The following is a 27,950-nucleotide window of genomic DNA, read 5'->3' on the forward strand; positions in this document are numbered from 1 at the left end:
AAACGTCCATGCGTCTGCCCATCTTTTATTGTGCTGGGCTGTAGGATCTACCTTTCTAGACTGAGAATCATCTGCATGGCGATGAGCACTCAATCACCTGTTGAAATACGGCATTGGATTCCAAAGAGGCAGAGGAGGGCCCATGAGGTTTATGAACATTGATGAGGAAAGACGTCCGATAGCAAGGCAGTTTTGTATGGGTGACATTATCAAGTTCATTGTGCTGAAACCCCTTCCGCAGTCACTTGAAGTAACAGGAAGTGTATTTACAGCCCTCAAAACAGGTTGCAGTTGCTCTGGAATCTCATTACCACCATTATCAACATAGTCTCTGAAGCCCTCAGATATGCCTTTATAATTAAGAGCGAATCTCCTACACAGGTTTTGTAGTTTCTCCTCACATTCATACCATGGGCTCTTAATGTTGTTTGGCCACTTCTGTGGGTTGATAACATTTATCTCTAATGTAAGAGCTAAAAATGTATCTGTCCGAGATGATGTGGCTGACATATTGCTTGCAGACTGTGCATACAACCTGGAGCGCAAGTGTTCTGCCAGATTTTGATAAAACTGGGGTTTATTTTTACCTGCCCACTTGAGTCCTCCCAGCTGATTGGCACTCCTCTAAATAAGCCACTCTCAATAGCTTGTTCAGCCTCCTTCCTGTGTGTCCCTGGAAACTCCTTAAGCTTTTCAATTGCCCTTACTGTACAATTGATGAGCTGGTACGCTCGTGGGACAGTTACTTCATCCCTTTGAAGTGCTTCTGACAGTGTTCCAATTTCATGAACCGCATCTGCAACACTGGCGAGATTCAGCAAAAAATCAGATGATGTCAGGATTTTATTCAGCCCGCTGAAAGTAGCCCAGTGTTTGGCATCACGAAAAGTACTCAAGCTGGACTGAACAAAATGCTGGTGAAGGGCTGGGTATGACTCCCACACTGCTCGTATTGCCCTTTTGCTAGAAGCAATCCACCGGATTGAAAATACTCGCCCAATTTTCAGTATTGCAATTTCTAACTCTTTCGCACATGCAGAGAGTTCTCGCTGATTTTTGGGAGACTGGTGGTACACAGCATACAGTTTTTCGAATAATGATGCAAGGTACTTAAGGCCAGGCACTGTATCAACCGTGTCCGCTACACTGAGCACAAGCCGGTGGCATAGACAGTGCCATTTTACAAGGCGAGGGTATTTACAACATAGCCTCTCCAAAACACCAGAGTTTCTCCCAACCATTACACTGGCACCATCACTGCACACCCCTATCCAATTGTCTGCAAGGAACTTGTTGCAAACCCCATGTTTTTCAAGACATTTCAACAGTGAGGACTCAATGCACTCTGCATTGCCCCTAGGCAACTCAAGCAAGTCAAGGAAAAGGGTGAGGGGCTCTTTTCCATTGATTGCAGCTCGCACATAACTAATTAAAACAGTCATGGAAGAATGGGTTGTTGACTCATCAATATAAACAGATATTTTTGGAGCCTGTTCAATGATGCTGATGCAAAGCTTACTCTGCATTTCCTTAGCAATGCAATCTGTTATCTGTGCTGAAGTGAAATCTCTGTGTAGAACCGAGCCCATATCTAACTTATTAGCAACCTGCAAGGCTACTAGACCTGGAAAGTCTGAAAAGGGGCAATTATTTTTTGCACAAAAGTAAAGCGTGCAAAACACCTTTACCGTTGAAGCATAACAATGCCTCTGCTGCTCCAGGATCATTGACCGCAGTACCTCCTTCTTGGATGCAGATCGGATATCATATGCGTTACAATCAGCCACGGTCAGTAGTAGGTGTTCCTGCAGGGCGGTAACGTGGGGAGGTGCAGGGTGGGAGGTAGTAATCTTTGGATTACGGAGATTTACAGGTAAGTAAACACATAAATAAATAAAACGAATTTCGTTGCGTGGACTGCATCCCCAAAAGCGATGCAGTGCACGCAACGAAAATCGTTTTATTTATTTATATGTTTACTTACCTGTAAAGCTCTATAATCCATACATTACTACCCCCCACCATGTCCCTCCCCCTCCCCACGTCACCGCCCTGCAGGAACACCTACTACCGACCGCGGCTGGTTACAATGTGCTTCTGAAATTTTATGCTTATGTATTTCTTTCCGCAGTGAGCCTAACTTGCTCACTTTTGCTGGGCCAGATGCAGCAGTGACCCATTCTCTAGCCATAGCCACACCCTGTGATGTTCCAAGTAGCTTAACCTCACTGCATATGTTGCAGCCAAGGCGGCCATTTTCACTGGTTAACCATGGATACTTTTATTTAAATTGAGCCCTCTGATTGTCGTCCCATTACGCTGGCAAGCTGGTATCCCTTTCAAAATTGGCGCCCGCATCCAGGATCTTTTTTGAAGAGTCTTCCAGTGGAGAAGGTTGATCCGATCCTTGGCTTGGCATCATACTCTCCGTATGTTGTGCAGGTACATCTTTCAAGCACGCACTGTGCTGTACTAGTCTACTTTCCGAATTGAACCGAGATCTCTTGTTCGCATTTGCAAAGAAATCCATGATGCTGGATTTGCGTTTGCTTATTTCTGTAGAAAGCAGAAAGCATTGTGTCAGCTATATTTTTTGCATTGGTCGCTCTCATATTCACTGATGGTTGGTGAGGAGAAAAAATTGAAAAATTGCTTGGCAAAAATATTTTTGTATTACTTTTGGCTTTTAGGAAAATGTTTGTGGTCCAATGAGCCACCAATCCCGGTTTGTGGTGGTATTACAATTTTAAAAAAAAGAGAAAGTCATACGATGCCCTTTTAAAAAAGAAAAATTCCATCAATTAGCAAATGATGATCTTCAATTTTACCGGTGTGCTATTGCTCATTTCGTTTCCCATAAAAATTGTCAACAAAACTCATATTTCTCACATTTCTGTGGTGGAAAGTTCTGGAATCTGTGTGAACATTAAATTAAAATGATTTGTGGTCGTAAATGAACCAAACGTTTTCTGGCAAGGAGTACCAGCGCTTTTTACCTCTCTTGGCTACCACTATTGCATCCTCAGTGCTAGGGGTAGAAGGTAACATTTCCAGCCTGGCAGCAGCTGGCTGTGCGACTTCCTGGTGATCTGTGTTGTGTCCTGGCTGAGCATGGGTGTTGTGTTGGAGGATGGACCATTGCAGTTTTGAGCAGGACAAATGCAAGGCAAGGCAAGGCTGTTGAATAGGATGGCTCCAAAGATACTGTAAGCTGTAGTGCAAATAAAATATTCCACATTAGGCAACACTAAGCATTTTCATAGTTGAAGGAATGGTGGCATCCTGCTGCCATGGTCATTCATTCCTTAGAAACGGTTCTGAGGCATTCCATAGATTTCAATCAATCTTGAGCACCCAAATTTTAATATTTGAAGAGGTTAAAGTGCTTATGGATGTTGGCGGCACAGCAGGTTGCCATTATTGACTGCATTGCGACCTTTCAAAAGAGATCATTTTTAACCCTAAACTTAGAAACCACCATGCTTCCTTGTCCTAACAACACTTCCACTAGGGAACTAAGAGGAAAGTCAATTGGAAAGGTCATGCATGATGTGTGGAGGAGAATTGGTCAAGAGCAAAGCAAAAAATTCAGTCCCTCAAGCTATGTTACAGGCTTGTAAAGTGCAGCTGCACAAAATGGGTTGAAATGATTCTCATGCAAGGTAGGTATGGTGTACTTCAGTTAGGCTGGCCCTCCATGTCACAAAGTGATGGGATAATAGTGCATAACTCGAATTAATACAAATAGCTGCCAAGTTTTCAGGATGCTTATGTGTAAGGCTCCCCGTGTTCAGTTTAAGGATTTTTTACTGATAAATAAAGGCAGAAAACAATGTGTTTTCTGCCTGCATTTATTTTTAAAAGTGGATAAATACAGAAAATTGCCCTACTTTTAAGTGACTCTCCATGCTGTCTTTCATGAATTATAGGCCAGCAGCTGGACAGCATGGACATTAAAAAACAGGATGACATTTCTTTAAACAATGGCATATGTCAACATACATTCATGGTATAATGCTGGTATTACAGTGGATTGATTGTTATGTAATAATTGCCAGCTTAAATAGCTAAACCTCGACAGACAGCAAAGTATTAGTGTGCGTCAATCAGTGAAATAAATATGGAAATGTACAGTTTGACAACCTCATTTATGTGCAAAGCACAAAATAATTATAGATAAATACAGATAAAATGGCCAAAAGATAAATATGGGTAAGTACAGACGGAAATGGTAAAGAAATAAATACCATAAAACGGGGAGCCCTACTTATGTGTGACATTTCCATGATTTCAGTGTGTATGTGTTTAAAACCCCCACAAAAAATATTTCTGCCCTTTCTAAATGTTGTAATTAACATATGTAAATACAAAATAATAAGGAACGCTTAATGTTGCACACTGGCGTGTTGTGTTGAACACTTACCTTAAATGGGAAACTGTCGCCAACGTCGCAAAGCCGAAAATGGTTGTAGATGCAGGAAGGGAAGTCTCCAGCAAGTCAGGCAACAGGCAAGGCCAGGAAGGGAGGGCGAGCCGCGCCGCTATCCGGATCCGGTCACATCCAAAAAGGAAAGGAGCCAGAGCAAGAAAAGCCAGAAAAATAAAGGGCATGGAGCACGAGGGCGGGACTGCTGAGTTGCAGAAACACCCATCCAGTGACGTCTGCTATGACCACTGATTGGTCGCAGATGTCTCTGTTCTACTGGTAGGTCCGACTCCCCGGCAAGGTTAAGAAGGGGTGGGGCGGGTTGCAATAGCTGCGATAGGCGTAGTTAACCTAACCCTAGGTGCAGGGACATGGTGATCAGCAAGCAGTCCGAGGCTTCGCCCGGAAATGCGTGGTTTGGACGGTGCGCGCTGTGCGCGCTTTATCGCATTTTGAAGGAGCATGCCAGCGCAAGGTGGACGGCGTTTTGATAAGCAGGGAGGATGGCGTCCCCCCTGGAAAATAAGTGGGGGATGCCGTCCACCCACGTGGTACCCCGACTCGAGCCTTGCTAATAATTAAAAGCATGCAGTCCCAGTGAACAGGTCTGTTTAGCTTGTCCACCCCAAACATTAATGCACTGGAAAAGTGCTGGAGCACTTTTTCTCTGAATTGTACCTTAGTAAAATGTCTTGATTATTCATCAAAAATTAAAATTAGGTTGCAGAAATATAACAATTTCATGTTGCTATCTGTCACTGCTAAATCAAGCCATCTTACCAGCAAGTACCTTGCTGCTGCAATTAAAATCCAAGTTAAAACAGAAACTCTCACAAAACTGGTTTCTGCGAGAAAATCATTTAGGTTGGTGCTCCCACCATGATATCCTTAAGCGATGAGCACATGCAGCATCCTAACCTATGTCCCCTTTCATATCACAAAATGATCAAAAACCGGAAATGAGACCCAGTGTTCAAGGGACTTGTAGTCCCTAGATATACAGAGCCACAGATCAAGGCATTAGAAGGGAAGAGCGCTGCTCCAGCGGAGATATAGGGTTGAAGCATCTTCCCCCGATTGCCGCAGGACTGGTACAAGTGGAAACTACGCAAGCTAAGAAATCACTTCCTCAACAATACCACACTGTAACAAGTTAAGTTTATTCAAGCTCTGGCATTTGAGTGTTGAGTGCCACAGTACAGGTGCATGCTAGACACACCTTTGTTGGAGGATAGTTACTCGTGTTAACAGTACACGGACAACCATATCTGCCCACAAGGACTAGAGTAACCATGTTAGAATGTAACAATTGTTACGTGGGACTCATTTATCAATACCCCCCATATGCTTCCGAGGTATACAATGTAGTTAAATCACTCATCAACTGGGTAATATCACAAAATGAGTACAGGATACTTTTCGCTTTGTTTCCACAAACTCTTAATTTGCTTGGCAGGAACAAAGTGCAATATATACAGTGTAATGATAGTACAGACAATGCAGTTCTCAGACAGCGAATATATATACAAATAGGTTCAACAAGACACTGTACAAACCCCATGGATGCAAAATGATTTAGAGCAGTTATGAAACAAATGCTAACAAACAAGGGAGGGGTATCGATGTTTTGACCCATGTCAACTTGTCGGGTCTCATCATGACCTTTGTCATCCACATTTCGCACCGCACACACTTCGGGTGAACCAAGGGGCACTCAAAATACTCACCACCGGTCAGTTGACTAGCCAGTAGAGGCCTGTTGGTGAATATAAAGGTGCAGGAAATAGCCGAGTGCCTTTAGCATGGCTCTTTCTGCAGCAGCCAATATGGCTGAGATGAATTGTCCAATTACTTTGTTGGTTTATTCGTTCCTAAATAGCATTTCTGTCTGAAACGCAGTACAAAGATTGGTAAGACATGGTTGAAAAGTAGATTTATGCATTCCATGGCGGATAATCGCGAAGATTTCCATTTGTCGATTAAATTCTAAGACACAAACTAGAGGACATGAGAATATATATATTTCATTGATATTATGTATTATTTCCATTGTTTGAAATCTGCTGAGGTAAGCTTTCTCAAGATTGGATTGAGCTAGATGTAGTTGTCAGATCCAAGTAGATCCCTTTGAAAGTGTGGTGTAATTAAATAAGTTGCGAATGCATAGAGAGGTAATGCAATTATAGGTTGGTTACAAATTGCTTGTAATATTCCAACACGTGCGTTAACCCCTGTTCGCGCATGGGTCGGAATACGAGTTTGAAGATATTTAACACATCTGATATTTATTGGATGAGTTAAATAACTCAAAATTCATTACATTTCAGCAGGCCAAACCTGCTGAAATTTAACCAGGGAAAACATATGGTATTTACTGTTCCATGTGGATTTTGGTGTGTTGCTTCCAGTTTCTAGAAGAGGTCTCATAACAATACCTCTACTTTTTTTTAAAGAGGAGCTGTATACTTGGATCCTCAGCCCAGATGACCTGCTCTTCGGAGAGGGAACATACTACCTGACGGTACAACAAGAACTCCAATCAGAGTTTGCAAAACGCAGCAATATATCAGTACGAATCACATGCTTCATTTCCCAGTGTGTGTATTGGGATGACGACCATGGAAACTGGAGCAGCTATGGGTGTCATGTAAGTAGAAAATCAATTCTGCATTTTTGCTGATTTATTACATACATGATGGGGTTGTATCATGATTGCATTGTCTAACTCAAAGCTGTTAAACAGCTTGATTCCACTGAAAAAAGACAATAGTTTAGATTGGAATAGTCACCAGAAACAACTCCAGGGTCAGTAGTACCGGGGTGGCCCATGGGGCGCAACAGGCGTTTGCACCTGCTTTGTGTGCCCCAGCAGCACTTTGGTATTACAGAAGCGTCCCCTTCTGTAAAACCTATAGCCCTGGCGCACGTGAACGCCAGCGCTATCATCAGAGGGTGTTCCTTCATTTGCATGAGTGCATGGACACATGCAAATGAGGGAATCCCTTTGCCTCTTCGCCTGTGCCATATTACAGAGGCGGGCACAGAGGCAAAGAAGCTGTCGGGAGGTGCACTGACAGTGCACCACCTAAAAGGTATTGCACCCAGTGCACCCTCTGATAGCAGGCCTCTGGAGGGGGTAAAGGGGGTCCTATGAACCCCTTCAGGCATCTGCTTGCATGCGGGTGTAGTCACCCACTGCACCCGCCTGCAAGGGTATCTTTAATCCCCCTTAATAGTGCAGTCAGGTTGTCGCCTGCGCTGTGAAACACGGAGAGGTTTCAAAGTAGCAGCTCTGTTTTTCACCTGAATGTGCTCCCCCCAGTGCAGCGTAGGTTCGTGGCTGCATTGGGGGCACTGCATTCACTATAATGTGGTGCATTTTCCTGGTTAGCGTTGGGAGCACCTTTTGAAAGATGTGCTAACATGGAAAGTGTACCCATATCGTAATACAGCCCCAGGTTGGTATCCATTTTTTTCATATGCTGCCAGGTTAACAATATTTCTAAATATCAGTAGTTTTCGGGTCTTAAGTGGACAGATCTACCGGGGACACAGTAGAAATTGCAACAGGCTGCCACGCCCATTATCATGTTACTTTTGGGAAGACCAAGGCAAACTTATCACAAGTAGCTGTCACAGCAAACAAGTTTGACACTAGGATTGAAAGCCACACACACAAATTTGCTTGATCAAATTCAATCAACACAGCCATTGATCAGAATTCAGAACATTATAACCTGGTGGCTGGTCAATAGTTCCTAAGTGATGCGCTGACCAGCAATTCCACTCTGTCACCAAGGACACATATACCCACTCACCGGAAGCTACAGGAAGAAGTCTCACTTTGTGGAAAAGTAAATTTTGCCATGTTCTGTGTCCCTACGTGTCCTCCATCTTATGTTATGTGTGCATGATTAATATGCATATGTATTCCCCATGTTCGATTAAAGACGCAATTACAGTTGCGTCCATCTCTAGTATGCCAGTTTCCAGTTCTCGTGAATACTATGAATATCAGGCCTATGTAAAGTTACGTTGCCACGTTTCTCAGTGTACACGTTATTTCATTAAAAAGTCCCCGTTTCTAGGCCTCAAAAGGGCCCGGACACCAGCAGCTCCTGTCTCCTGAACCCTCGCTGAGGAGCGATACAGCCCCCACCTGTATCCTCGACCCTTCACTTACTTCCTGCCTCACAGTGCCCGGCTCAGCCTGGCTCTGCCTCTGAGTCTGCCAAGAGTATGTTATGATTCTAGTTATCAGTCCAGCCCTCCTTCTCTGCATTCCTAAGCTACTGAATCGCATCAATAGTTTCCGTCACAGTCTAGCCTTTACGTCTCCATGTAAGAGAAATACTGTATTAATGGTCATTTAATATTCCTCAACACGCACTACATGTAGAATAATGCATGCTCCAGTCTTAGAGTCCGTTAGCCTCTCCCCTCCTGACTCTTAGTTTATATCAACATGTCCTCTAAACATCAGATACTAGATAGGGTTTAGGTACATGTCGCCCTGACTCTCCAGACTTCAGTCTCTACTCCTAGCACAGAGTTCATAGCCCCCAGCTTCTCCTAGTAACACGTCATTGTCAGCTTGCGCGCACCATTAGGTTAGAGGTCCCGGCTCCTTAGGTAGCCCCCTCCATGTTTCCGCCCCATTTATGACATATTCTGTTACGTTTACATCACATGTCTATGTACACGCCTCTTGTTACACCTACTTTCACCCTTATCTTTCGCGACTGCTATTGACCACACCCACTGCTCCGCCTACTGTATTCATTGTAATGCAACTGTTTTAATATATATACTTGTGCACTGTTATTAAATGTTACGCCGATCCTGATCCAGCCCCCGGCAGCGCTGCCATCCCATTCCTGTGCAGGTTGTCCTGTTCCTGTCCTTTATGCTGTATTAAACCTGCAAACTCCTACTACCTCGAATCTTGACTCTTATTTATTGAGCTATCTGTTATTGACTATATCCAGTAAAACCTAGATCCGGTATTATTTATTTATATACCACATAATGGCGCCCGAACAGGGACTTGCCCTTTCCCCACGCGCCGGTGAAGCCACGCCGGCCCCCTGACCCTCTGCAGCCGTGACGGAACCATACCGTGCACGTGCAGATATTTCTGCTTCAAGTATCCCTCAGGCCCACGGAGGAGACGGAGGTGGCGGTCCAGCATCCAGACGAGGCGGTGGAGGAATGCGGCGAGTCCCGACCAGAGCCCAAGCCGAGAGTCCAAGGTCCGAGGTATCCGGAGGCCCACCCGTAACAGAAGTCCGAAGTTCGTCCGTCCGGCGTCGAAGCAGTCCAGTCTAGTCCGAGGCCTTCCGTTCTTGCTGCCCGGTGAGTACCATTGCTGGGGTAGTATCTAGACAGGGTCAATCTAAATTGACTCTGGTCCGTGGGTTGGTGGTACACAGACCCAAAAACGAAGTGTCCACTTCGGTGGATGCGGGTCCTGACGTGTCTCTTTATGAGACCGGTAAGTTTCGTACTGTTTTAGCAGTACATCTAGTTTCTGTTCTAGTCAGTTCTGTTCTCGAGAAATTCATGTATTCTGTTTTCAGTATTCCAGGTAGTATTCTGTTCGAACTGATATTTTAAATGTTCTTCATGTATTTTAATGTCGTGGTATGAATGTGGAGTAATTATCGTGTTCATTGTGTATTGTATTGTGTCTAGATTACAGTTCAGTCATGCCGTTATTTTCCAGACTACGTCAGTTAAGAACTAGAAAAGGTCTGTTAGAAGAAGCAGTTCCTGTCCCGCCTAGGGACAGTCCAGGTCACTTTATGTATCAGAAGCATGGCATAAGTGCCATATTATATCTAGATTTATGGGTAGAGTATACCAAACAGTTAGAAGAAAAGTATAGATGGCCCGTATCGGGTACATGGGATGCCGAGTGCATCATGCGAGTAGAAGAAGCATTATGGAAAAAGAAAGCCAGACAGTCACAGAAAGATGCCATCGAGTTATGGCGCAAAGAATCTCATAAAAGAACCGAAAAAGAAATCAGAAGGTCAGAATTAAGTAGAGAATCCTTAGAACGAGCCCAAGAAAGGGAACTAATCGAGATAGGTGAACGAGTCAAAACTGAACAGTCAGATAGACAGAGGCATGCCCTCATTAAGGGTATGTATCCTCTTCTTGCCGAGGGCTTGCCAAAAGCGACCCCGGAGGCATCCAGTAATTTTCCGCCACCATTAGTTCCGACCAAGCTACGTCACAAACCGACCGCAGCTGATATTTTTATTTCGTCCTACTTGGACGACACGGTTCCGGAATATGCAAATCCTGTTCCGCCAGTCCCTGTAAATAATGTAAATCCTGCTCCTCCAGACACCGGAGTACCTGTTACGGTACCCCCGGTTCAGCCTGCATTACAATTTCCCACTCTGCCAGCACGAAGAGTATCAGTCGACGATTCTAGCATAGGGGCCGCAGGAGGAGGTCCTCCTGGTACCCCGCCACCACACCAACGTAGAACGTTGGCCGAGTTACATGAATGTGCGTTACAACGTACGCCCAAATTTAAGTCAGTTGCAGATATCCGACGAGCTCTTACTGAATGCCGCTATGATCCGGTTGCAGGTGATGATAGTACAGTAATATATTCCATCCGTGTAAGACGGGTGACCGGGTATTTAGACACCCTACCAGATATGAAAGGAGATCTAGACAGAATATATCGTTTCATCCGTACAGGGGATGATCCAGAAAGTATTGGTGAAGCCATGTCCCAAAGGAAAGCTGAGATCCAGCTCATGATATTAAAGTTTCTGATTAATTGTCTAATAAGAGAACAAGACTACCCGACTAAAGATCCGGCCGAAATGAGAATCCTGACAAGGTGGAGTGATAATATAGCCGAGGGTAAGCACAAGACTATCAGTAGTATAGAGAGTATGTACAAGAGAATTCGTAAAGAAATAATAAAGTTACATGAACAACGTAAAGCAGCACAAGTAAGCGAGAAAGAGAATGACTCTTCTACTGAAGAGGTAGACGACAAGAATCCCACTAGAATAGCGTATGTAGGAAAATCTAGATTTCCAGACCGACATTCACGTCTAGACTACAAGAAAACTGTTCATCATCCGGCGCCAGAACAAGGTTCTCTAGAACAAGTATTTCAAGCTACCGATCACATTCTGAAGTCACGAATCGGTTACAGTGAGTTAAGTACTATGCATGAACAAGAACTAGTCCGATCAGCAGTCCGATGGATTACTGATTCTACCACTTTTCCAGACGAAATAGTGGCACAAATGTTTCTGAAACTGCCCCCAGCCGAGCAACGACTGGTGGGTATGTATATGATCCAACACCTCATTACTCTGTATGAGGGTCAACATTCTGATCCAGGTCCGTTACATGATGTCCTGAACGAGTTACTCCAATATAGATGGAAAGGTTTAGGTACCGATTTAATTAGGGTCATTCTAGAACAGCGCCACAAATATAGAACGTTTCTGAACCCGCATTTTGTTCATGTCTCACCCCAGAAAGTAAACCCTTTTACATAGATAGACAGAACCCGTTACGAGAAGTACACCCAGTCAGGACAACAGATGGTGAAATGCAACGAGTGTTTGTTTACACTCCGATTACAAAGATGGAACTCTTAGAGATGAAGAAATTAATTCCCTGTCATGACAAAGATCCAGCAGGGTTCCACCGAGAATTAAAAGACATGCTCCGTATGGGAGAATACACGTATCCAGATATAATTAAAATGTTAAAAGTCTTATTGCCCGCAGGGGTATACGAAAAACTCAAGGAAAAAGATTGGGAGGTGGGAGAGAAAAAGATCGATTGGGCAGTTCTAGAAGCTGAAGATAAGTACCAGGTACCGGTCTTGGAGAGAAATGTAAAGAATTACCAGAACTGTTAATACAAGTTTTGCCCAGATTATTAGCAACTAAAAAGGAAGACTGGAATGCAATCTCAGCCTGTAAACAGAAACAAGACGAAGACACTAGTGATTTTTATTCTAGATTTGAAAAATGTTTTATTATAAACAGTGGCCTCAAGACAAGTAGCGAGTCATACCCTCATCTTTTTGTTACTAAATTAGTCGAGAATTCAAGTCCACAAGTTAAGAATCGAGTTTTGAAAGTCGAAAGTACCTGGCAAGCTAATACCCCGTCCCAAATGTTACAGATGCTCCAATACCACCAGAATAGAATCAGAGAAGAGCAAGATCATGAAAGAAAACGTATGAAAGACACGAAAATGAAAGTACTAGTTGCACAATCTGTTCCTCAAGACAGTCAGAAGAGGGGTCCGAATCAAGCCAGTCATCCTACAGCTCCCGTTAAAGGGACCTGCAATTATTGTAAACAGCCAGGTCATTATATAAACGAGTGTGCAGTTCTGAAACACAACATAGCTACTGGTAAGACTAAAGAAAGACCACGTCCGCCTAGACAAGAACAAGTTTCACAGACTTCTCAGCCACAGAATGCACAACAGACAGTTCCAGCACCGCAGCCTATTGCTGCAACACAGCATGTTACACAGCAGATGTACCAGTATGCACAGTCCGAGTATCCAGAGTATCAGCCATATTCATGAAACAGCCTAGAGAGGGAGGTAGGCTTGCCTCTCATCGAGATTCCTGTAGATCAAGAAGGTCCCTATGTTCATAGTCAAGTACTAGGGAAAGACAGAAAGTTTCTGATTGATACAGGGGCAAGTAGGACCACCATTAGTCACGCCGAAGTTCCAGGGGCTCCGCTCTCAGGCTCAAGAAATGTTTCCCTTGGATTTTCAGGAAAGCCTATTGTAAACGAGATATCTAAGCCAGTTACTCTAGAAGTAGGTCCATTGTCCCGAACTACTGATCTGTTACTTACAAAGTCGTGTCCAGAAAATCTGTTAGGTATTAAAACACTGAAAGAATTAGGTGCAGTTATTTGCTGCTCCCCAGAGGGAATACGACTGTTCTTACGTGACTTCAAGGGTCACTATGTATTACGAGATTTTGATCCGAGATTGTCCAATGTTCCGCAGCATCTATGGGCGCAAGGTCCAACTGATGTAGGTTATATGCAAATCACACCCCATCGTGTGACTCTCAAACCAGGTGTAGTGTTACCACGAATCAGACAGTACAGATTGCCACCTGAGGCTGTAGCAGCCTTATCCAAAATTATTGACGAGCTCATGGCTCAAGGAGTAGTTGTAGAAACTGACTCCAATGTATGTAATTCTCCGATCATTCCAGTCATGAAACGTACTGATCCAAATGCACCCCCAGAATATCGATTAGTGATTGATCTTCGAGAACTTAATAAATGTATTATTCCCCAGTACCCAGTTGTCCCAGATATCTCTTCCCTATTGACAGCCATTGATTCTGAAGCCTCATTTTTCACAGTCATAGACCTCAAGAACGCGTTTTTCAGTGTCCCCATTCATCCAGACAGCCAGTTTCTTTTCGGATTTTGTTTAAATGGAAGGAGCTATATGTTCACACGAGCTCCTCAAGGTTTCACAGAAAGTCCTAGCATTTACAGTCAAGCACTTAAGAGACAACTAGACAACATTCACATGCCAACTGACACTGCCCTGCTCCAGTATGTCGATGATCTACTGATCACAGCCCGTTCTGAACGTGCTTGCGAGCGAGCATCACTTACAGTCTTGTATTTCCTTGCCGAGATGGGGCACAAGGTGTCCCCTTCGAAGCTTCAATTCTGTGTCCAGCAAGTGATCTATTTAGGCCACTTACTGTCCAAGAGGGGTAGGCAGTTGACACCCGACCGTATCCAGTTAATAGCGAGTCTTCCTCAGCCCAAGACACAGAAGGAGGTACGTGCTTTTATCGGCCTCACTTCTTATTGCAGACAATGGATTCCTCAGTATGCATTTCTAGCTAAACCACTGATACAGTTAACAACGCAGGAGGCAGCCGTATCGACTGTCCTCCCTTGGACATCTGAACATACACTTAGTTTCAATGAGTTAAAGAAAGCTTTATGCCAAGCTCCTGTTCTAGCTACACCGAACTACAGTAAGCCTTTTACACTTTTCGTCACAGAACGCGAAGGTACAGCATTATCTGTTCTCACACAAGATCAAGCAGGACAATACAAGCCCTGTGCTTATTTTTCGAGCACATTAGATCCTGTAGCCCAGGCTCTGCCTGCGTGCCTCAAGTCAGTTGCAGCCACAGCTCTAGCTATCAGACAAAGTGATTCCATAGTATTAGGACACTCCTTGACAGTACAAGTTCCACACTCCGTGGAAGTTCTTTTAAACCGAACACAGACTCAGCACTTGACAATTGCACGTTTAACAGGTTATGAATTGACACTGTTCCAGCCACACATAGAAATCAGACGCTGCAACGTTCTAAATCCTGCTACACTGTTACCATCAGTTAATTCGAATCCTGCCACACACGACTGTGTGAAAGTAGTTAATATTATGACTAAGCCAAGACAAGATCTGACAGATATTCCATTACCAGATCCAGACCTGACACTTTATGTGGATGGTTCATGTATGAGAACGAGTACAGGAGAACTAGTAGCCGCGTATGCAGTGACTACTGACACTGAAGTTATAGAAACACACCGTATTGACACCCTGTCTGCTCAAGCAGCAGAGCTAGTTGCTCTGACACAAGCCTGCATACACGCTAAGAACTTGAAAGTTAATGTTTACACAGATTCACGCTACGCATTTGGAGTCGTACACGACTTTGGAGTGCTCTGGCAGGAGAGAGGTTTCATGACTTCTCATGGAACCAAGATTCAGCATGGTCTCCTTATTCAGGCTCTGTTAGATGCCATACATTTACCGACATCTATTGCTATCATGAAATGCAAAGCACATACGAAAGTTACTGACATTATTTCCCAAGGTAATGATCTAGCAGATCGCACAGCCAAGTTTACAGCACAGACTCCAGACATTCCAGTTAACAAGACACAGACACATACTCCAGATCCGACTACCTGTATGACAGTTAAGGACCCTACTCAAGATGTCATAGATATTCAGTTACATGCTACTCCTGATGAAATCAAGAAATGGTCCGAACAAGGAGGGGTCCAGACAGATCAGGGATGGGTAACGAAGGGAAGAGCCACATGGTTTCTCCCCGACTCTATGGTTCAAGTCATTATCAATACCGCACATAGTCCAGCACATTTAGGAGAAAAAGCTATGTTAGACAGTATCCAGAACATTTGGTTCAACAAGCATTTACGAGCTGCAGCCAAACAGAAAGTCCGTACCTGTATGATATGTTGTCAGTTTAATCCAGGTAAAAGTGTCCCGGTGGAACAAGGTGGATTCCAGCCCCCTGACCACCCTTTTGAAGTCCTCCAAATGGATTATATTCAGATGGAGCGATGTCGAGGTTTCAAGTATGTCCTTGTAGTTGTATGCGCTTTGTCCAGGTGGACAGAAGCATATCCAGTCCCAGATTACACAGCCGCGACCACTGCCAAGCAGTTGGTTCGTGAATTCTTCCCCCGTTATGGACTCCCTAGAGTCGTATATTCTGATAACGGCCAGCCATTCTCATCCGAGTTGATGAAACATGTTTCCCTTTTGTTAGGGTACCAGTGGCCTATGTAAAGTTACGTTGCCACGTTTCTCAGTGTACACGTTATTTCATTGAAAAGTCCCCGTTTCTAGGCCTCAAAAGGGCCCGGACACCAGCAGCTCCTGTCTCCTGAACCCTCGCTGAGGAGCGATACAGCCCCCACCTGTATCCTCGACCCTTCACTTACTTCCTGCCTCACAGTGCCCGGCTCAGCCTGGCTCTGCCTCTGAGTCTGCCAAGAGTATGTTATGATTCTAGTTATCAGTCCAGCCCTCCTTCTCTGCATTCCTAAGCTACTGAATCGCATCAATAGTTTCCGTCACAGTCTAGCCTTTACGTCTCCATGTAAGAGAAATACTGTATTAATGGTCATTTAATATTCCTCAACACGCACTACATGTAGAATAATGCATGCTCCAGTCTTAGAGTCCGTTAGCCTCTCCCCTCCTGACTCTTAGTTTATATCAACATGTCCTCTAAACATCAGATACTAGATAGGGTTTAGGTACATGTCGCCCTGACTCTCCAGACTTCAGTCTCTACTCCTAGCACAGAGTTCATAGCCCCCAGCTTCTCCTAGTAACACGTCATTGTCAGCTTGCGCGCACCATTAGGTTAGAGGTCCCGGCTCCTTAGGTAGCCCCCTCCATGTTTCCGCCCCATTTATGACATATTCTGTTACGTTTACATCACATGTCTATGTACACGCCTCTTGTTACACCTACTTTCACCCTTATCTTTCGCGACTGCTATTGACCACACCCACTGCTCCGCCTACTGTATTCATTGTAATGCAACTGTTTTAATATATATACTTGTGCACTGTTATTAAATGTTACGCCGATCCTGATCCAGCCCCCGGCAGCGCTGCCATCCCATTCCTGTGCAGGTTGTCCTGTTCCTGTCCTTTATGCTGTATTAAACCTGCAAACTCCTACTACCTCGAATCTTGACTCTTATTTATTGAGCTATCTGTTATTGACTATATCCAGTAAAACCTAGATCCGGTATTATTTATTTATATACCACAACTTGATGACATATGCATGAGGACAGTCTGAGAGAAAAGAACAGTCTGTACATGTGTACAATTTAAACTACTTTCCCATCCGAGATAGAACTTCTATAGCTGAATTCACACATGAAAGTTAGTGCCATGGTTTTCACATAAAGTTAACCTCTAGGATATCAAATCACTGAACAAGAGACAATTGTGAAGAAGGTGAGATGGAAACATTTAGAGGAGGAAGTGACATTCAGTAGCGTTCCAGTGATAGTTACCTCAAATTGCCCTGAGGTTTGGTGAGGTGGAACATTTGTAGTTCCACCCCAGTTTGGGTGTGCAGGGGTGTTGCAACTGCACTGCCTGAGCTTGACCTGTGAATATGTGTAAGGGGTAGCCCCCTTCCCCATACATAATGACCTGTCACCTCATCCTCTCAAATGTACATGAGAAATAACATATTTGGCACTAAATTGTATTCCCAGAAGGAGAAGGCCAACATGCATGGATTTGGGTTTATGAAGGAATTCCGTGAGCAAACCCCAATCGCACTTTAATCTTTGCACATCAGTGCCTCCGCATGCCTTTCATGGTCCTTGATCACATTGTACATTACCAAATGAGAACTTCCAGTCCACTGATTGGATGGTTGGGGACGGTCCATGGACAGGTATTATAACTATGGTCCCGGGTATGGAGGAACCTCAACATGCTCTCCCATTGGCTGCAAGGAAGCCTGGAGGAGTAGGGTTATGCCTCACCTCTTATAGGGTGACAGCCAATAAGATACTGAGGCAATGTCAGGGCACATGCACCAACATGAGGAGCTGACTGTCCTGAAAAGTGGTACCTGGCTGAATGCCAGGTTTGAGTCATTCTTCATTTCAAAGTAAAAGCACACCTATGCCCTGTCTCTGGTACATAGATGGGTAGCTCTACAATGGTGGTGAAATATGTATTACCCAATAAATACTTAGGGAGGTAAGTCACACATGCAGTCACGAACATTTTGGCACACAACAATCCACCAGCAGCAGGCACTGTTAATCACCCCAAGAACATACTGGGGGCACTCCTCTCCATCACACTTTTGACAACATTATACTTGGCACAGCCAAGGCACACTAACCATGGTACCCAACAATGCACCGGCACGAAAACTGTGCTCCCAATACTGTAGAGAAACTGAGGGCCCGATGTAGGTCGGTCGGTAACGCCCGAAAATCGGTATTTTCGGCCGTTACCGACCGGTATCCAGTAAACGGTATGTAGGGCCACATATTTTACAGAATCGGTAAATTTACTGATCGGTAAATTTACCGATTCTGTAAAATACCGAATCGGTATTTATACCTAATCGGTAATTTTGATATGTAGGTGGGACTCTTCTGAGTCCCACAACCCTTACCGAATCTGTATTTTACCATCAAATATATTTGATGGTAAAATACCGATTCCGGTGTGCATGCACATGTGTGCATGCACACCTGTGCCATATGACAGGCAGACCTGCCCTTAGGGCAGGTATGCCTAACACATGGCCCCCGAATCTTTTTTGGGGGTGCTAGAGGGTGTCAAAGTGACACCCCCTGCACCCTTGTCAAAATCTGTATTTACCGATTCGGTAAATACCGACCGGTAATGCCCCATTCCTTCCTATGGGCTTCAAAGCCCATAGGAATGAATGGGGCATTACCGGTCGGTATTTACCGAATCGGTAAATACAGATATTTACCGATTCGGTAAAAGGAACGTCTGGATGTTCCTACATATCCACCCCTTAGATTGACCGATTTTTAATTACCGAATTGGTAAAATTCGGTAATTAAAAATCGGTAAATCTATTTTACCTACATCTGGGCCTGAGATCTTCTCTGCACATACACACACTCCAAAGGAAAGAAGCCTAAGGCTCATTCCTTCTAACCTCTGACTTCCCATGACCATCTCCAGTAGGTCTAGGTTTATGCTGCCTCCACATTTAGCCTCTTTTCCTCTCCTCACCACTGTCTGGAACCTGACCACTCAAATGGCAAGGGATGGTGAGAAATAACGAAAATGTCTCAAGCATGTACCCTTAACAAGACGAGGCTAATATGTTTGAATTAGGGTCTGTAGATGTGTAAGTGAAGGTGTGTGAAGGGATGTGCTGAGCCCACCTGAACATACTGTAAGCTATTTACATTAGTGCCACCACTTGGCTTTGTTAGTTCAGGAATCTAATTCCACATTACAAAATAAAGATTCTCCATATGCTAGGTGAATGCCATGCGAAATCAAAGAGCTTCTACCATGACCATTTGGATAGCTGGATCTCACAAATGCATTTAATTACCATGGTGGTCTGACATTCACCACCATACTCAATCGGGCAATAGAAGTCCTGTAGTTATGAGGAGTGAGAGTCCATTTAAGAATGTAATCCTCTGATGTTCCTCATTAATGTGTTTCCCATCCACTGAGATTTGGGTACTCGTCCACTCTCCATAGCGGTATAGAAGCTTTATGTCACATTGCTTTTCAGGACCAAGGACAATATCTCACCTTAACTAGGGTGATTGTCAACAAGAAAGTGAGGCACTTGCAGGCCACATGAGGCAGTGTGTGGAATTCGAGTTTTTTTGTAAGTCACAGGTTGAGTGAATTGATTGGTGCATATATATGTGTTTCTTGTATGGCTCAGTACCTGCTGGGTGCTTTAAACGCGGCAGCCTGAATCCCCTGATCTCTGAGCCGAGTTCCATGTGTGCCCCAACTCTCTCAAAAGGGGTGATAGCCAAACATTCAAAACTATGGGTCGCCTACTGCTTGCTTGAACCCAGTGGTTCCAAATTGTAGCACTCCTGTGCCTTTCCAGCATCAGTCTCAGATGCTGAAATAATTTGAGGGTAGGAAATACTGGGGGAATCTGCCAGACCATGGCTTAAACTAGCCCAGTGCTGTACCCTCCAGCTCTTAGGTAACAGAAGGTTCAGTCATCTTACTCCTAGAAAGGAATTTCCCCAATGATGGCCCTGCTGAAAAGAAGAACCTTGCAGCATTCCAGGGAGTCCAGGTAGAATATGACTCGTTATTTCGTATACAAATAGTTCGCATGCCATTACTACGCTTTTTTTCCTTAGCAAAACTGTTACTATGCAAGTTTTTAGTTCATATACCATTACATAGAAAGTGTTAATGCATGCAAACTAAAAACTTGCTTAGTAATAATAAAACCCAACACTACATACAAATACACTACACTACACATCCCAGTTAAAAACACTACCAAAACCCTCAAAAATACACTACCCTACACTACTAAAACACCACTACACTACCCTAAACACTAAATCACTACCCCCTGCACGACACTGCCCCTAGCCCCAGTCCTGTCCCTACTCCCTAACAGTACCCTGCACGACCCCTGACACTGCCCTAAACCCTACAACAGTACCCTACACTACACAAAGACAACAACACTACCCTAAACCCTGAATCACTACCCCCAGCACTACCCTACTCCTACTCCCAGTCCGTCCCCTTCACTTAAACACTACCCTTCACGACCCCCTGACACTACCCTAAACCCTAAAACACTACCTTACACTACACAAACACTACTACACTGCCCTAAACCCTAAAACACTACCCCCTGCACAACCCCACCCCTACTTCCAGTCCGTCCCCTTCACTTAAACACTACCCTGCACGACCCCCTGACACTACCCTAAACCTTAAAACACTACCCTACACCACACAAACACTACTACACTACCCCTAATGCTAAAACACTACCCCAGCACGAGCATGCCCCTACCCCCAAGTCCATCCCCTACACTGAAACACTACACGGCACAACCCCCCAGCACTACCCTAAACCCTAAAACACTACCCTACACTACACAAACACTACTACACTACCCTAAACCCTAAAACACTACCCCCAGCACGACCCTACCCCTTCTCCCAGTCCGTCCCCTTCACTTGAACACTACCCTGCACGACCCCCTGACACAACCCTAAACCCTAAAACAGTACCCTACACTACACAAACACTACTACACTACCCTTAATCCTTAAACACTAACCCAGCACGGCCATGTCCCTACCCCCAGTCCATCCCCTACACTGAAACACTACCCTGCATAAACCCCCGACACCACCCTAAACCCTAGAACACTACCCTACACTACACAAACACTACAAGACTACTTTAAACCCTAAAACAATACCCTAAGCACGACCCTGCCCCTACTCCCAGTCCTACCCATATACGCAAACACTTCCCTACAAAAACCCCTGACACTACCCTACACCCTAAAACACTACCCTACACTACACAAACACTACTACAGTACCCTAAACTCTAAAACAAAATCCCAAGCACGACCCTGCTCCTACCCCCAATCCGCTCCCTACACTTAAATATTACCCTGCACAACCCCCCGACACTACCCTACACTACACAAACACCACAACACTACACTAAGCCCTAAAACGCTAACCCCTGCATGACCCTACCCCATCCCCCACTCCTGTACCTACACACAAACACTACCCTACATGGCCCACAACACTACCCTTAAACTAAAAACACTTCTCCTCAAACACAAACTCTACAAAATTAAACAGTCCTTCTTACCTGTATCTCCTTGGTGGGTGCCGTCTTCACTGCCTCCTCGGAGCCGTCATCGCTGCCTCCTCGACTCCCATATTACTACGCATGCATTGTAACAGCGCATGCGAAGTAATAACATGCGTACTAAAAGCTACGCAGTGTTATAGCGCATGCGCAGTAATGATACGCAGTGTAATTACCGCGTACAAAAGGATGTTTCCCGTCCAGGTATGAACCTTGGTGTGTTTGTTAAACTTGGCTACCCCCAAGATGTGGAACAGAAACATCCTTGGCTTATGAACAATATAACAGTTACGTTTCATAGGGAAGTGTCCCTGGACGATGAGCTAACAGTTTTCTGTGTCAATGCTCCTGAGGTTAGTGAAGCTGAATCAACACGAGTAAGCTGTTCTTGGCCATGTTTGGCATGTTGTAGAGTAAAGCACCTTGAAGTCCTTACTGTTCTCCAGCACAATTATGCCCTGAAGCCATTGCCACCGTCAATCTGTTCCCTTCGTTAGGAAGTGACTCAACGGTATAGTAGGCGTTCTCTTTGCAAAGGTTTAGCATATGGAAGCTCCTCACCTAATTGATGCCAATACTTAAAATATAATTACTCTGAGCATAATATCCATCTGAGGCTTCGGGATGGTGAGTCCTTCTGAGCATGAAATGACAGAATAAAGGATTAGAATGCAACCATGTGGTGAGTTGTTGTTTTGAGTGCCCCGAGAACAGCATCCAGCTGTGCACCCTACTCCATTCATCAGTGCCCATTTTTCTTGATTGCATTTGGGCCACTAAGCGAAAACATCACCAGATGTTTGGTCCGGCAGGTCACAAAGCAGAGTGTAGCACATGCCAATGCAAGCAAACTACCAAGCATGCACACACACTTGCATTCACACACTCGCACACACATGTGCTAAAGTTGCAATCAGAGATAGTGGTTCTCGTTACAAAGAAGAGAAACCTAGAGGACTCCATTAATCACTATCAATATGATATTGTTGATATGACCAGGCTAAACTGAGAGTGGAATATTATGGCTGTCATGGTAGAGTAGGTGACAAGTACACAAAATGTTTAACTCTGATTAGATCAAAGTAAAAGTCTTTCAAAATTCCCTTTACAGTAAGTAGCTGGGTCAAATTCGACCAGCACAACTTGACAAGCTACATCTAAATGCATTCCCTGAAATTACATTATTTATGTCCATCGTGTGGTAGATACTAGAGGTGAGCTATGAAGGAAACTTAACTCAAATATTCTTTCAAACAATATTCAATGCTTTGAATTACTTCAAAGGAGTCATCAACATCAGGAGAGGAAGAACCTTAAAAAAATATTTTGCAATGAAAATGTAAAATCACATTAAAAAATGTTCATACAAATAGTCCATACAGATTTCCAAAATGTCAGTACATTTGAACACGCATAAAGTTGATGACACAATGAGCCAGTAGCAGTAGAACATGACCAACATAATGGAGAGGAGGAAGGGGAAAACTTGGAAATGTACACAGGTGTAATAACAACTCTATTGTAAATAAAATACAAGGATTTGGTTATACGAGCAGCAGCAGAAACTTTAAATAACTTAGACCAAAGTTTGTCCCAATTCAAGATAGACAGAGAAATGGACAAGTCTGTTTCCCACGCAATTTCTATAGGAGACCTAGGTCTTTCAGTAACGTGAAACGACAATAGTTTGTATACTATAGCTGCTTTAGGTCTTTGAGTTTGAAATAAACTATATAGCGAGTAGGTGGAGTGAGAGAGGGTGTAACATCAGGAAAGTCAAAAGAGGCAAGCTGTAAATGTAAAGCATCTGAAATTACAGTATAATCATTACAACAAGAACTTGGTAAATGAAACGGGACTGCAATTCATCAAAAGGGATAACAGAGTGTTGATGGATTAATTGGTGCACATATATAATTCCCTTCTCTTTCCAGTATTTGTAATAGAATGATTTACCTTTATATTTGAGAAACTTGTTATACCAGATTGTAGAGGATAAAAACCATTGGTAAGGAGTTAAAACCATTGGTGAAAGTATTTTATAATAAATTCTGGCAATATTTTAAAATCGGGTTATTAGATGTAAAAGTACAATTTGACATATATATATCATTCTGAAAAGAAAAATCTTTTAACAAGGAACGCTCAAAAGCAATCCACTTGGGGATAGGACAATCAGCAAAATCATAAGCTAAAGCAAATGATTGTTTAATTAAGAAGGCCGAATGGTAAACTTTAAAATTGGGAAAACATACCCCACCTTCAGATTTAGGACGCATAAGTTTTGCGAGGGCAATACGGGGGTGTTTCTTGTTCCATAAAAATTGTGAACAAATAGAATTAATTTTAGAAAAATAAGATAAGGGAATGCGAATGGGTAACATAGAAACTGTATATAGAACATGTGGTGCAGTCATCATTTTGATGGTGTCTAATCTACCCCACCATGAAAGAAATAGTGGAGACCAAGTAAGCAGAAGTGATTGGATTTTAGTGATTAATACATTGAAGGTAGATTTAATTGTGTTAGCCAGGGAGGCAGAAAACCAAATACCAAGGTATTTGATTTTAGTGGGGCACCAAGCAAAATTAATATCCGAAAACATATACTGGTAACATAGAAAATTTAGGGGTAAGACTTATGTCTTAGAGAGGTTTAACTTATATCCAGAAATGCTGGAGTACAACCGAACCTCATCCATAAAAGGGGGCAAGGAAGTAAGAGGATTAGACATATAGACCAATATATCATTGGCATATGCGAATATTTTGGTTTCAATAGAATTATATGAGAAACCAGAAATATGAGTATTGATTCGTAATTGGTCAAGAAAGGGTTCAAGACATAAAACAAAGAGCAAGGGAGATAGGGGACAACCCTGTCGTGTACCTCTAGATAAGGAAAATAATCTAGAGAAGCGGTTATTTAGAAAAATACTGGCTCGAGGGCAAGAGTATAATAGTTTGACATAGGAAATAAATGTAGGTCCAAAGCCAAACCATTGGAGAGTTTTGAACATAAATTGCCGATTAATACGGTCAAAAGCCTTTTCGGCATCCAAATATAACGCTGCAAGGGGGATTTTAATTTCTTTGCATAGTAGATGATATTTGCAAACATTCTGGCATTGTCCGAAGCTAACCGGCCCTTCACAAATCCGACTTGATCAGTCTTTATTAACAATGGAATAATATGCTCGAGACGAGAAGCCAGAATTCTAGCAAATATTTTACAATCATAGTTAATCAATGATATAGGCTTGTCATTTTTACAGAGTGAATGATCTTTATCAGGTTTGGGGATGAGGATTATTAAAGAATCCATAAACGATCCAGAGGCTCTAGCATCTACAATAAAAGAATTAAATAGTTGTAGGAGTTTGGGGGCAAAGATAGAGGCAAAGGTAGAGTAAAATTCAACGGAAAGACCATCAGGTCCTGGCGCTTTTGATTTTTTCAGAGAGTTAATGCCATTAGTAATTTCTTGAAACGTAACATTACTCTCCAATAAACGGAATTCATCAGGTAAGGATGGGGGAGAAGGTAGACCCATGAAAAAAGTATCCAGATTTTGTTTAGAGGGATGTATGTCATCAGTATAAAGTAGTTGATAGTAGTCATGAAAAACATCAGCAATATCATCATCAGAGGTCATCAAGGTATTAGTAGATTAATTCAAAATGGGTCCAATGTTTTTACGTTCCGATTTGATTTTCTACTAATTGGCTAACATTTTACCCGCCTTGTTTTGACCTCCATGATACTTAGATTTTACTTTAAGAAGAATATTACAAGCTTCAACTGTTGCAAGTTTATTAAGTTCAGATTTAGCTTTAATCAACTCATGTAGAGTATTTGGGGACTTAGACGTAAAATATGTATGTTCCAATAATTTAAGTTGTTGCAATTGATCTGCATATCTTTTTCAATTCGTTTTTTTTTTCTTTGCGACATATGAAATAGTAAAGGCACCAAAAGAAGCCTTAAATGCATCCCAATTATTGGGAAAGGAAGTGTCTAATGGGTTATTGTGAGTGAAATATTCATTAATAAAAGTAGTGGCATCTTTAATAAAAACAGTGTCAGATAACAAAAAGTTATTCAGTTTCAAACGGCCGAATTTTGGGGAATTAATGGATAAGTCTAAGATAGCATGAACCGGTGCATGGTCAGAATTGAAAATGGATCCTATTTTGGAGGAATGAACAGATGGGAGTAAGGGTGTGCTAACCAAAATATAATCAATCATGGACCGAGTTTGATGAACATTAGAAAAAAAAGTATACTCAAGAGAATCAGGGTTACAGGTTTTCCATACATCAAATAATGATCGAGATGCAATGGCCGACTGGAATGCTTTGTGGGATTTGTCAGGATTAAATTTACATTTAGATTGTCTGTCAGTAAAGGGGTCAACCCATTGATTAAAATCACCTGCAATAATAATGTTAGGCCAATCAATAGAGGATAGTAAAACTTTAATATCATTCCAAAATGTAGGGTCTGATTTTACTGGGCCATAAATATTCAGCAAAACCAGAGTTTTGTTTTGTATAACAACCTTGGCCATTACCCAACGTCCATCATCATCATTTTGTGTAGACAAAATTTGAACCGATAGTGACTTATGAAACAATATAGCAACACCCCCTTTTTTGCTAGGAGAAGGTGAATAAACAACTTCACCCACCCATTGCCGTTTTAATTTGAGCGATTCCACATCAGTAGAATGCGTCTCTTGAAGAAAGGATATCTGAGAATTAAGTTTGGATAAGTGAGAGAGTACCTTTTGTCTCTTGACAGGATGTCCAAGGCCATGTACGTTCCACGTTACAAACTTACACGTGAAGGAAGGATGGGAGGGTTATACATAAAGGTTGATACACATCAGGGATAAGTCTAAAAAGGAAAAGACACCTCATATAAAATCAAAAAGGAAATGCATTGCATAAAAGCAACCATAACTGAAAAACATATGCACCACATTAAATAAGTGGAAGAAAAAGAAATAGAACTGGAAAAACATACAAAATAGGAGAGGATAGGAAAGAAAAAGGGAACAGACATAAAAAGAAGAAGAGATAGATCAAGGAACAAAGTCCAGATCTAAGAAAAAGTGATGGAGACAGGTGCATGGGGCGTAACTGCGTGAAGCAAGAGAAGGAGCGATGTGAAAAGAAATAAAAAAGATAAAAGAACAAACAGTCATAACAAGTGAGAAATACCAACAAGGCAACAAGAGTACAGAAAATTATAGGAAGAACCAGAAGTAGAACGAAATTGCAATAGCAACGACAAAAGATAAAGCGACAAAGAAAGAGAAATAAGTGCTAGAGTGAAGTTTGTTGAAGTAGAGTGAGAAACAACCCTTAGAAATATAAAAGAAAAAAAAACAGAAAGAAACATCTACAGGAACCATATAGATAATAAGAAGCAGGACAGGAACATTATGGATTACAAGAAGAACCAGCTGCAAAATTAGTGGAAATACTTTGAAGAAAAGATTTAAATTTGAGAGGGTCCTCAAATGAGCGTGTGGAGCCATTGTGAGTAATTTTACACAAGCATGGATGCAGGATACCATATCGAATATTCAATTGTCTCATCTGGGGACGTAGGGCCAAAAACTCCTTCCTTCTGGCATTAGTAGCATTAGATAAATCCTGAGATATGAAGATGTTGTGACCAGACCACTTGAGTTGACGTCTTGCTTTGGCTTTAGAGAGGACATGCATTAAATCTGTAAACTCCAAAAATAACATAATGATTCCTCTAGGTTTGGCGGCATGAGGTTGTAGACGACCAAGTCTATGGGCACATTGAATATTTAATGCTGTCCCAGATGGAAGGTCCAAAAGTTCTCACAAGAATTTCTTCAGGAACGACAGCATATCAGGGCCTTCAATATTTTCTGGCAGACCATAAAGACGTAGGTTATTCCGTCTGTTTCTATTTTCAAGGTCCTCTGTATGGAGCTTTAATTGTTGGATCTCTTGTTCCAGAACTGGAATTTTAATAGAAACATTGTGTAAATCGCTGATGCATTGCTCCATGTCCAACACCTTAGCCTCGATACCAATCCATCGGTCCTCTATTTGTTGAAGCTTTTCATTAGTCGTGGGCATGAAAGATTTAAGACCTCTAACTTCATCAAGGATATTATCAAGGACAGGATTTTGAGAGGATAGAATAGGTGAGGGAGGATCATTCTTGGATCCTTTGGGCTTGGTACCAGTTGAAGAGGCTTTGACAGAGATTGCGGATTCACTGGCCATCTTGAAATGTTGAGGTGGACAAGAGGTACCTTTTAATAAAGTTT

The 27,950-nt window shown here is 42.8% G+C and overlaps 1 protein-coding gene across 1 annotated transcript in view; it reads left to right on the forward strand.

Annotated features, from left to right (window-relative positions):
• The window catches only part of LOC144798021 (polycystin-1-like protein 2), an 849,694-nt gene that overhangs the window by 468,235 nt on the left and 353,509 nt on the right, over positions 1-27,950 (forward strand). The window contains exon 23 of the mRNA XM_078668807.1: positions 6,880-7,073. Within this exon, the coding sequence (XP_078524933.1) occupies positions 6,880-7,073 (194 nt within the window). The remainder of the gene's footprint in view (positions 1-6,879; positions 7,074-27,950) is intronic.

Source organism: Lissotriton helveticus, chromosome 12, assembly GCF_964261635.1.
Source record: "Lissotriton helveticus chromosome 12, aLisHel1.1, whole genome shotgun sequence".
NCBI classification, from domain to species: Eukaryota; Metazoa; Chordata; class Amphibia; order Caudata; family Salamandridae; genus Lissotriton; species Lissotriton helveticus.